Consider the following 12,345-nt stretch of genomic DNA (forward strand, 5'->3'; position numbering starts at 1 on the left):
GGCTCTCTGGCACTGGGTCTGCACTGGTCACACCACCCTGACCTCCTCCAGGGCTTGAGGCGTAGGCTTTATGCCTTGCTGGACAGAGCTGAGGCCATGAGCCGCTGGGGGAGGAGTGAGACATGGGGGCATCTGACAGGGGTCCTTGTGGTCATCTGGTCCAACTCTACATGCTATAGATGAGGAACCCAAGTACAGAGAACTTGTAAGAGCAAGTCCCTGGCACCCAGGCTAGAAACCGAGTCCTCTTTGAAGGTCTCCTCGAAGGTACTGAGTTAGGGGCATATATAATTCCCTACGGAAAAGGAATCTCCAAAAGAACAGTGCCATTGGCTGAGCGCAGTGGCTCACGCCTGTAATCCCAGCACTTTGAGAGGCTGAGTGGGGAGCATTGGTTGAGCTCAGGAGTTAGAGACAAGCCTAGACAACAGAGTGAGACCCCATCTCTACAAAAAATACAAAAATTAGCTGGGCGTGGTGACATGTGCCTGTAGTCAAGCTACTCAGGAGACTGAGGCGGGAGGGTCGCTTGAGCTTGGGAGGTCAAGGCTGCAGTGAACTGAGATCATGCCATCGCACAGCCTGGGCAACACAGCAAGACCCTGTCTCAAAAAAAAGAAAGAAAAGAAAAGAAAAGAAAAAATAGCGCCATTGCAGTCCCATAAGTGCACTCTCCACTCTTCTCACTAAAGTTGCAGTCAGTGTCCTCAGAGAAAGACCGAGCAGCACCTTTCAGCCATCATCGATGAGTCCTGCCCTGTGGTCTCAGCAGGAGTGTCTGCCAGCTCCTCTGACAGTATTTGGGTCTCGTTGAGCAGTTGTTTCTCCTCTCGCCTCACTTACTTGTTAACTGTATCCTCGATCGTGACCCTCTGGGGGTCCAGTGGGCCCTTGTAGTCTTTGGACCACTGAAACTCTGAGTCGTCAGGGGCTTCAGGGGCTTCGAAAGCCAAATAGATAGAACCCTCTTCATCCACACCAACCTCGATCTCATGGGCACCTGAGGGCGAGATCCAATAGAGGGCAGTGGATGTTTATACATAATAAACCAGGTCACACCCCTCCCCTGCTTAAACCTCCAGGGCCTGCCCATTGCTCTTAATAATAAATTTGACTCCTTGCTGTGGCTGCCAAGGCATTGCATGATCTGGCTCCTTCTCACCTCAAATGTCACCTCTTCAGAGAGGCCCTCCTTGACTGCCCTAGCTAAGCAACCTTGCCCCATCCTATCATCCTGTTTCTTTTATAATAAAGCACTTATCTCTATCTTAAATCGCTTTCCTCATGCAATAGTTTACTTGTTTACTGCTCTCTGCTCCCCCTACTCCTACATTAGAGCAGGGATCTTACTCTCTCATTCACTCCTGTATTCACAGTGCAACGTGGGCATCACCAAATATTTATTAAATGAATGAATAATTAAAAGAATGGAAAGAGAACATGCTTTATAGTTGGGAGAGGTGGGTGATTCTGTCATATACTAGCATGTGACCTGGTTGATCTTCTCTGAGCTATAATAAAATCAGTGTCAATGTGGGATGATGACCCCTCCCTCAGGGGCTTGCTGGAGGGCCAGAGAAATGTGAGAGCTTAGCACAGCATCAGGCTTCTCCCAACTTCCCTTGAACACCACCCGTCCCCAACGGTGTAGCCCAGCGGCAGAGCTCTGGCCTCTCCGGCCACCCTTACCTGGCTTGTCCTCCAGGAGCACAGGATCGGTGGGCATGGACGGTTGCCCCAGACCAGCCGAATTCATGGCCTGTACCTGGAACACGTAACTCTTTCCTGGCTGCAAGTCAGAAACCTGGGGGCAGAGGGCAAGAACCAGCACTGAGGACAGCAGTGACTTTTCCTGCAACCCAGGCCCCAGGGTGCAGGAAACCACTCGGGGAGCCACTCTCAACAAGAAAACCCTCTCTCTTCTTGTGTCCCTCATCTTTCCATGTGACAAAGATGGCCGTTCAACACCTGGGGATTGTCTTTGCCATCCTTTTCTTGGGCTGTCTCCACCAATCACCAGGTTCCATCTGTTTCATTTCCCTAATGTTTCTTTCTTTCTTTTTTTTTTTTTTTTTGAGACAAAGTTTTACTCTTGTCGCCCAGGCTGGAGTGCAGTGGCACAATCTCTGCCCACTGCAACCTCTGCTTATCTGGTTCAAGCAATTCTCCCGCCTCAGCCTCCCGAGTAGCTAGGATTACAGGCACTCGCCACCACGCCCGGCAGATTTTTGTATTTTTAGTAGAGATGGGGTTTCACCATGTCGGCCAGGCTAGTCTCGAATTCCTGACCTCAGGTAATCCACCTGCCTCAGCCGCTGAAAGTGCTGTGATTACAGGTGTGAGCCACCACGCCTAGCCTCCCTAATGTTTCTTAAATGTGGCCACTTTCCTCCAGGTCCCATCCACAGCCATGATTGAGGCTTTGCTTCTCCTCACCTGGGGTAGTCCAACAGTTTCCTAAAGGGCGTTTCTGCCCTGGGACCCTTCTCTCCAAGTCTATCTTTCCCTCTGCCGATCTGATGATGTGTACATCTTTTAGTGGCCTTCAGGGTCAAGTTCAAATTTCGAGGTTGAGTACCTAGAGTCTTCCTAACCTGGCCTTAGCCTGTTGTCCTCTTGTCCCTCCATCTGTCCCCTTCACGCCACAGCTCTTTCAGCGTCCCCACATTCATCACACCATTTCACACCTCCCTGCCTTTGCCCTTGCTGAGTGCGCTGCCTGGGATGCCGTCCCGCCTCCCTCCTGGCTCACTCCACTGTAGCCTATGCTTCATCACTCAGTTTCGGCAGACGCGTGGATTCCAGGAAGCACCTCTCACCTTCTCGTTTGAGCGTCCAGAATTCCTGAGACCCCCTCAATTGCAACATTTATCACACAGTATTGTTATTGCCTGCTACCCAACAACTGTGACTTATTTAGTTTCTCATGCCTAGGAATTGGTCCAGGCCTGGCATTAAAGCAGGTGTGAAGAAATGTTTAGCCAGTGGCTGACTGACCGAATGGTGGCCAACAGTCCACATGCAGAAGCCGGTGCCAGGTCACCAAGGCTGTCCTGCCCTGGCCTGGACCAACGTACATGCGGAGGGGGCGAGCCACTCATATAGCACCTATATGAGGTCAGGAGACCTCAAGGTCTCAGCAGAGTCCCCTGGCTGAGGCTTGTCTTCCCTGATTCTGTCTGAGGTGGCTTTAATTTCATTTTTTGTAAAATGAAGGTATTTTAATTTTTCCAATTATAAAAGAAATACACACTTGTTGCGAAACATTTTAAGTGACAGAGCACAACATGCCATGAAGGACTAAAGCGCCCCTGGCAGGCCCTCCCCCAGACATCACCAGAATGAACCATTTGGTAAAAATTTTTTTTTTTTTTTTTTTTTTTTTGAGATGGAGTCTCACCTGTTGCCCAGCGGGAGTGCAGTGGCGCAATCTCAGCTCACTGCAAGCTCCGCCTCCCGGGTTCATGTCATTCTCTTGCCTCCACCTCCCAAGTAGCTGGGACTACAGGCGCCTGCCACCACGCCCGGCTAATTTTTTGTATTTTTAGTAGAGATGGGGTTTCACCATGTTACCCTGGATGGTCTTGATCTCCTGACCTCGTGATCTGCCTGTCTCAGCCTCCCAAAGTGCTGGGATTACAGGTGTGAGCCACTGTGCACGGCCAACGTAAAAATCTTTTTAGAGATTTTTTTTTTTTTTTTTTGAGATGGAATGTCGCTCTGTGGCCCAGGCTGGAGTGCAGTGGTATGATCTCGGCTCACTGCAACCTCCGCCTCCCAGGTTCAAGTGATTCTCCTGCCTCAGCCTTCTGCGTAGCTGGGACTACAGGCATGCGCCATCACATGTGGCTGATTTTTGTATTTTTGTTGTAGAAACGAGGTTTCACTATGTTGGCCAGGCTGGTCTCGAACTCCTGACCTCAGGAGATCTGCCTCGGTCTCCTAGAGTGCTGGGATTATAGGCATGAGCCCCCACCGCGCCTGGGCAAAATCTTTTTAGACTTTTCCAAGGACATAATCCAGGTAGAAACAGGACATGCACCTATCCTATTTGTTAGTATCTTATTCTTTCCCATTGTGACGGGCTTCTTGAGCCAGCCTTCTTTCCTCCGGCTGCTCCCTAATAGAATGTTGATGAATGGGCTTGAAAACTGCATATCTTCCTGCCTGCTGGGGAAAAGCACCCAGGAAAACGGGCTGGAGAAATACTTCACCTTTCCCTAGGGCTGCAGAAAATGGAACCTAATCCACTCACATTCTTACAAATATTCCTCAAATAAAGGAGGCCCTGAGACACGCTGGCCTTAGGTGTAGACACTATGGCCTGTGAAAGTGGCCTTCAGTCACCTGGAAGTCTAACTCTGATTGGTTGTCTCAGGTAGTAATTTGTGTCTGCTAATAATGCTTCCAGTGACATCTTTGTTTCCTGACATGTCTAAGTGTTTGTGAATTGTCTTGGTTAGGCCAGGAGAAGACTCTGTGATTTCCTCACCTCCCGCACGGCTGGAAGTGAAAGCAACCGCCACTCCAGAACAAAACCAGTGATTCTGCTAGACTTCTCATTCAGCCAAAGACTCTACAGTTTGTTTCTCATTTAAATTAAGGAACATGTAGCCTCAGCCTCCCAGCTGGGATGTTCGGGGGCTCTAAACAGTTCTGTTCAAGGTGGGTCTGCACTGGAAACTGATCTGGATGGCTGAGGCAGGGGAACTGGAGACCTCTGTCAGGCCTGCAGGCGTCTCACCTGGCTGGGGCATTGTCCACTCTTTGCACTCATGCATACATGTTTATTTATCTATGTTATATATAACATGTATATATATTATATGCTATTCACATATAAATATCCTACTCTGTATTCTGCTTTGCTTTTCTTAGCCACATAGGATGGATACCTTTTTTTGTTAATACATGCATGTAGGTCCACCTCATTCTGTTTTTTTTGAGACAGGGTCTTGCTCTGTCCCTCAGGCTGGAGTGCAGTGGTACGATCCCAGCTCCCTGCAGCCTGGACCTCTCTGGGCTCAGGTGATCCTCCCACTTCAGGTGATACTCCCGAGTAGCTGTGACTACAGGTGTATACCACCACACCTGGCTAATTTTTTTTTTTTTTGTAGAGATGAAGTTTCTCCATGTTTCCCAGGCTGGTCTCGAACTCCTGGGCTTCAGCAATCCTCCCACCTCGGCCTCCTCAGAGTGCTGAGATTAAAGGAATGAGCCACCATGCCCTGCCCATCTCCATTCTTCACACCGTCTTGTTCCTTTAACTGCCTTATTCTTTATACTGCCTGGCACAGGATTCTACTTTTAAGATACACTGTGATGAACTTAAGCAACACCCCTACTTAGAGATGTTTCAGTTGTTTCCAGCTTGGGCCATTATAAACAAGGCTATAAGAAGCATCCTTATCCTTAGATCTTTGCACATTTGCCTAATTACCTTTCTATAATTCAATCCCAGGAGCAGAATTCCGGGGTCAGGGGGCATGCATGTGCAAATGGTGATATACCTGGCTGATAGCAAGTGAGTCTTTACGGAGGCGCCTGCCTAGCGTGGAGCAGGATATGGGCACCAGCCAGCCAGACCCACCTCCAACTTGCTGTGTGACCCTAGGTAAATCGCTCTTCCTCTCTGGTCCTCTGCTGCCATTAAGTGAGGGCAACGATGTCTGGAGGTCATTCCGGTGCTAATGTTCTAGTGGCAGGGAAGGCTCAGGGCCAGTCAGAAGATGAAGGCATAAGAACTTACCCTCAGGTGGGTGCCAGAGATGGGGCCTGGGGTGACTGGCTTCCACTGCTCAGAGCCTTCCTCCTGGAAACTGACGTGATAGCCTGTGACAGGCCCAGCTCCCATATACAATGGGGGCTCCCACTGCAGCACCAGGGATGTGGCCCGCACCTCAGACACCCGTACATCGTACGGGGGGCCTGTGACAAATGAGAGATGGGCAGGGATGTGTGAGTTGGGCAGCAAGCCCAGCAGTCAGTCAACAAGCTTGTCAATCCATCAGTCACAGTCAAGCCAGGAAGGGCCTGCTCTGGGTGTCGCCAAGCCCGGGCCAACCTTGGCATCATGACAAAGCTTGGCTCTGGGCCTGAAACAGGGTTCACTTTTCAAAATGTGCTCAGCCTCCCCTCCTCCTAGTAGCTTCCCTGACCTTCCCCATCCCCATCCCAGACAGCACTAATCATTCTAAAGTGCTTCAGTGTTTAGTGTGGGGGCCAAGGGTGTAACTTCTAGAGTCAGACCTCTGGGGTTCATGTCAAAACTCCACCTCTTCCAGATATGGGGACTTTGGGCGAGATAGTTAGCCTCTTTGTTCCTATCCCCCCATCTGTAAAATGGGGATAATAATAATTCTTGTAATATAGTGCTTTTGTGAGCATTAGTGAGATAATTTATGAAAAGTGTTTGGTACCTAGTAGGTACCCGATAAATATTAGTTGTTTATAATTGTTGCTGTCAAAAGCATCATGTTTTAGTTATCTGCCACTCAGGTAGAGGTTTTGTGTAGAAAACAGAACTGAACTGAACAAAATGATGGAAAGGTGTGATTCTCCTTCCTCAGTGGGAGGTGAGGGGCTCATTTGTGAGAAGGCTTACAGGGTTAATGGGAACAGTGGGTAGGGTGGTCAACTGTCCATTTGTCCAAGACTAAGAGGGTTCCTGGGACATGGGATTTTCAGTAGTAAACTGAAAGTCTCAGGCAAACCAGGACTAGTTGCTCACCCTAGCAGCGCACCTTTGGGGCTGGAGATTGGTCTATGTCCAGAAGCAGGCAGGGTCTCGGGTTGGGAAATAGTTTGTGCTGGGCCAGTTGATGGCCCAGATCAGGGGTCCTTTAAGACAGGCTTAGGACTCCATTTGTGTCAGGAATTACAGAGTGGGTTTGTGGAAGGGCCGGGGGCCTGGGGTGCAGGACAAACAGTGCAAGCCTGAATGCACAGAGGAGTGCTGCGGCCTTCATCTCATTGGGTAGGTTTGGGGAAGGAGGGAAGGGCAGGCACTGGACTTCAGGCCTGCAGGCCTCTCACCTGGCTGGGGCATTGTCCACTCTTTGCACTCGAACAGGCTGCTGGGTGCCGACAGCTCGCCAACACCTGCCCAGTTGGCAGCCCGGGCACGGAACTCATAAAAGTGGCCTTCACGAAGGTCACTGACCTTGAAGAGCAGAAACGCAAACTGTGAGGCTGAGGCTGGGGGAGGGATGGGGAGCGACTCAGAGCAGGAGGTCTGTGGGGGCTTTGCTTTTGTGTTTATTTTTTGAGACATGGTCTCACTTTGTCACCCAGGCTGGAGTGCCATGGCACGAACATGGCTCACTGCAGCCTCGACCTTCTGGGCTCATGCAGTCCTCCCGTGTCAGCCTCTCGAGTAGCCGGGACTACAGGTGCGTGCCACCACACTCAGCTAATTTTTGTATTTTTTGTAGAGACAGGGTTTTGAACATGTTGCAGACTGGTCTCGAACTCCTGACCTCAAGCAATCCACCCGCCTCAGCCTCCCAAAGTGCTGGGATTCTTGGGAGCTCTAAACAGTTCTGTTCAAGGTGGGTCTGCACTGGAAAATGATCTGGATGGCTGAGGCAGGGGAACTTGAGACCTCTGTCAGATTCTGTCAGACTCCAAGACTCAAGCACTGCCCTCCGGTCTCTGCTAAACCAGTCATGACACAGGCTGGGGCCACCTTCCAGCCTTACCTTGCAGACCCGGGTGGGGATGGGCTGCTGATTAACCGCGTGCCAGTCCAGCTCTTCTGAGTCATGCTGGTCCAGGAAGTAGCCCAGGATCTTGCCACCTCCACGACGCTTGGGGGGTTTCCACCCAATGACCATTTCATTCTTCCCGCAGTTCAGGAGGGCAAAGCCATATGGGGCAGACGGGGTAGCTACAGGGAGGTAAGGAGGTGAGGACAGCTGCTCCCTAGGGTGGCTGGATTGGACAGTGGGGCCTGAGGGAGCCGATGAGCCTCCCCTAGTTGGTGCCCGCCCTACTCCAGGGGTTTTTCCCTGAGCCAGCAGTATCTGTGCCTCAGGAGGGCATCGGAGCCTCAGGTTTCTGGGCCTTAAGGCTTCCCCACCCGCTAGAGCTGCTCAGGCCTCATCCCATGACCTCAAGCCATGGTTACTTCCTTCCCAAAGGAAAGGGCGGCCAGGGCCAGCTCCAGTTTCCCTCAGAGGTCATGTGTGCCACAAGCCATCAGGACTGGGCCCTTCAAGATGTGGTCTATGAGCCCCAGCTCCCCGCCCAGCCCAGGGAGGTTTGCAGGCTGGACCTGCCCTTGGACTCACCCAGAGCCTGCTTGACCCTGATGGGCTCGGTGGCGGCTGAGCTCTCGCCTACCCCAGCCTCGCTGACTGACCTGACACAAAACTCATACTCCTTGCCCGTCCTCAGCCCGGGAACTGTAAACCTGGGAGGGAAACGTGCAGCTTTCACGGATGTACAAACAGCCTGGAGACATTCCCAAACTTTCTAGAACAACTTTGTGGACTAAGTGGTCACCAGCGTGGTAGAATTTGAAAGTTCCAGGTCAATTCTTCCTAAAAATATTGCCCTTGATCCCATGGCAATGCCCGAGATGACACCGTGGAGGGGGTAGACCTAAGGGTTTTAAAGGATGTTTGCTTTTCCAGATCCACCCTTAACATGCAAACACGCTAGGAAAGGTCCTAATTTAAAGCAAAGGCAGCCAACCCTGGACCCAGCACCACATGGTACATCTTCAAGACTTTGGGCTTTGTCCTTGAAAAAGAACATGTGGCTGTTAATGCTTGCACTAATGCTGTGATGCAAAAACACGGAGTCCTTTCAGAGCCCTCAAAGACAGTTGTCATCCAGGGACATGCAAGGATGCTCTGGCTTAGAGAAAAATGTCCTTTTCATCCTGCCCCTTCTTGATAAGACCCAAATTGTGGCCCTCTCTCTCTTTTTACCTATCAACATTCTCCTAGAGCAAATCTTGTTTTGCAGGGAGCTCCTCTCAGCTAGTGGTCCCTGAGGAGTCCCCAGGACTTCAGTCACATCAAGTGTTGACAGCTGGCAGAGCAGCGAACTCTCTGCTTGGGGACAAGTGCCTCTAAAGGGGGAACATGCCTTTATGGGACAGAGGGAGCACTGAAGTGGGTGATGGTCAGGCAGCACCTGAACAGGGGAGGCTGGGATGACTCCCCAGACCAGACCCCGTTGACAACAGATGACAATGACAATAATGCTGATAGCAGCGTGCCCTTGTCTGGCACTCACTTTTTGTCTATCCACCAGGTGCTCCTCATAACACCCTCTGAGGAAGATGCTGTTACTTATCCCTTTTTTGGAGATGAGGACAAAATCTTGGGTGTTGGAAGGGCCCTTAGGGGTGAAACGATCCCGTTTTTTCATGTTACGAGTAGGGAAGCACTACCACAGAGGCCGAGATGGCCAAGAGTACACAGCCAATTAGGGGCTCAGCCCAGATGGTAGCCAGGTCTCCTGAGCACCAGTGTAGCACCTGCCCACCCACCGTTCATTCATTCATTCATTCATTCAGACATTTTTGCGAGCCAGGCTCTGTGGAGCCTGATGATTCCATAGTGACCTGGGCCACCACAGCCCAACTTAGCTCCTTTTCTGCTGTTGCCCCAGGCTCCAACTCCTGGGCAGCAGGGTTTAGCCTCTTTCCAGTCATGACACATGTAACAGATGACATGCACATATGGGACAAGTTCTCTGGACATGCCAGAGCAGCATGCCACCTTCACTTCTGTATGCCATGTCCCTCGGTCATGCCACCCCATTCGTGCCAGCCCTCCAACCCCTGCCCTCCCCTTCAGGGAAGCACAGCTGAATGCAAGTTGGAGGAGAGGTCTTACTCTAGGGATAAGCTTGACTCTGAGCTAATTTGTCAAAAACCTGATTATTCTCCAACTTGGGAACTTTATCTGTTTCTAGTAACAAATTATGAGGGACCCCTCACAGCTAACTGTGAGGCACCAAAGACCAATGGGGCACTGGGGCTGTTCCTTTTTCTCAGTCAGATGACCTTGGCTCATGGCCCAGGGTGCAGGCAGCCTAGTCAGGTGTGCTCAGGGCTTGGCAAGTTGTCTGATGGAAAGGAAAGGGAGAGGTATTATCACCTAAGCCCTCTCCCCGACAGAGCTCCTATATCAAGAGAAGTTACTAGCCCAGAAGCCCCAGGACTCACTGTGCCTGCTAGGATGAGGGTCTTTCAGGGCCAGGGGATGAGGAGTGAACCTCAGAGTGGAGTGTGAGTTGGAATGTCAAGAGGCCATGAATGTGGCCCCACCCTCCTGGTTTACAGAGGAAGGAACTGATGCTTAGGGAGGGTGATGGTTGAGTGTCAACTTGATTGGCTGAAGGATGCAAAGTATTGTTCCTGGGTGTGTTGGTGAGGGTGTTGCCAAAGAAGATTACCATTTGAGTCAGTGGACTGGGAGAGGCAGACCCACCCTCAATCTGGGTGTGACTAGGATAAAGCAGTGGAAGAATACGGAAGGAGGAGACTGGATGATCTTTAGCCTTCATCTTTCTTCCACGTTGGATGTTTCCTGCCCTTGAAAATTGGACTCCAATTTCTTCAGCTTTTGGACTCGGACTTACACCAGTGGTTTGCCGGGAGCTCTCAGGCCTTCGGCCACAAACTGAAGGCTGCACTGTTGGCCTCCCTACTTTTGAGGTTTTAGGACTCGAACACAATTCCTTGCTCCTCAGCTTGCAGACAGACAGCCAGTTGTAGGACTTTACCTTGTTATTGTGTGAGTCAATACTCCTTAATAAACCCCCTTTCATAGGTACATCTATCCTGTTAGTCCGTCCCTCTAGAGAACCCTGACTAATACAGAAAGGGTGAGGGGTGGTGTGGAGCCTGAACGCAGGCCTCCCTGCCTCCAAAGCTCTCCACTGCTCTGCCCTCCCCACCTCTCTCTGGCTGTAAGCTCCTGGAGGGATGAGACCAAGGCATGGTCATCTCTATCCATGGAGTCCTGCAAATAGCACATTCTCAATGAGGTTTGTTGAAAAAGACCATCTGGGTTCAAGTACCAGTCCTGCCACTTACTAAGCTACAGGGGCTTTGGCAAGTTATGTAACCTTATGTAACCTCTCCAAGCCTCAGTTTCTTCATCTGTAAAATAATAAAAATAATAGTCCTACACGTATAGGCTTGCAGGTAGAACTAGATGACCTCACATAGGAAAAATGCTAGAACAGTACCTGACGCAGGGTAAATACTGTGAAATGCTAGGCTTCATTATTATTATGGCCTCCCTTCAAGGATGCCTCGTGCAAGAAGGGGGGTGATCTGGTTTGACTCTGTGCCTCCACCCAAATCTCAGGTTGAATTGTAATCCCCAGTGTTGGGGAAGGGACCTTGTGGGAGGAGATTGGATTTTTGGGGCGGATTTCCCCTTTGCTGTTCTCAAGACAAGGAGCAAGTTCTCACGAGGTCTGGTTGTTTGGAAGTGTGTAGCACTTCCCGCTTTGCTCTTTCTCCCTCTCCTGCTCCCGCCATGTAAGACATGCTTCCTTCCTCCTCGCCTTCCTCCACAATCATAAGTTTCCTGAGGCCTCCCCAGAAGCAGAGGCCCGTACAGCTCCCAGAACTGTCAGCTGATTAAACCTCTCTATAAAAGAAATCACCCAGTCTCAGGTATGTCTTTATAGCAGTGTGAGAACAGACTGATACAGGTGGGCAGACGTACCTGGTGCCTTGGATGGGTTTGTTGTTAACTGTTTGCCACTCAGATGACCCCACCTCCCGGGAGTAGATGTAATAACCCAGGAGCTCTGGTTCTTTCACGGGATCCCATGTCAGGGTGACAGAGGTCTGCGTGTCTCGGAAAGCTTGAACTTGAGCTGGAGGAGGGAGGGTAGCTAAAAAATAGAAACATGGGCTGAATGAGAAGGTTGAGTTACATGGCTCTGACAGGCTGGGGAAGGGGAGGAGCATGGGGAGAGGCCAGAAGGACCTCCCACAGCAATCAAGGTGCATGAATTCCTGACCTGCTGGGGACTTTGGGAACTCTTCCATAGACCCAGAAGTGTATCCTAAAAGTCCTCTCTCCCCTTACCTCCGAGCATCTCTGCTTCCTCACTAAAGCACAAAAGCATACTCACTCATTCATCCTTACATACACACTCTCCGTCACTCAAAAGTCACCAAATCTGATAGCTTTCCTCAGTCCTTATCTTTAATCTCAGTTTTCTTTCCTTGAAACTTCTCTACCGATTTTCGTGGCTCCCTGAAACTAAGCTCCTTGAGGTAGGGGCTGCTGTAACTTGTTTAATGGATAGATGGATGGTTGGTTGAATCCATCTATCATTCCTCAGAGATGAGTTGGTTCCTCC

The 12,345-nt window shown here is 50.6% G+C and overlaps 1 protein-coding gene across 1 annotated transcript in view; it reads right to left on the bottom strand.

The window, feature by feature from the left end:
- Positions 1-12,345, bottom strand: part of MYOM3 (myomesin 3) — a 59,565-nt gene that overhangs the window by 18,697 nt on the left and 28,523 nt on the right. Inside the window, exons 16-22 of the mRNA XM_003891324.5 lie at positions 11,700-11,871; positions 8,292-8,413; positions 7,701-7,888; positions 7,036-7,162; positions 5,750-5,928; positions 1,690-1,804; positions 844-1,000 (exon numbers count right to left, since the gene is read on the bottom strand). Coding sequence (XP_003891373.2) covers positions 844-1,000; positions 1,690-1,804; positions 5,750-5,928; positions 7,036-7,162; positions 7,701-7,888; positions 8,292-8,413; positions 11,700-11,871 — 1,060 coding nt within the window. The remainder of the gene's footprint in view (positions 1-843; positions 1,001-1,689; positions 1,805-5,749; positions 5,929-7,035; positions 7,163-7,700; positions 7,889-8,291; positions 8,414-11,699; positions 11,872-12,345) is intronic.

Source organism: Papio anubis, chromosome 1 (assembly GCF_008728515.1).
Source record: "Papio anubis isolate 15944 chromosome 1, Panubis1.0, whole genome shotgun sequence".
In the NCBI taxonomy this organism is placed as follows: Eukaryota; Metazoa; Chordata; class Mammalia; order Primates; family Cercopithecidae; genus Papio; species Papio anubis.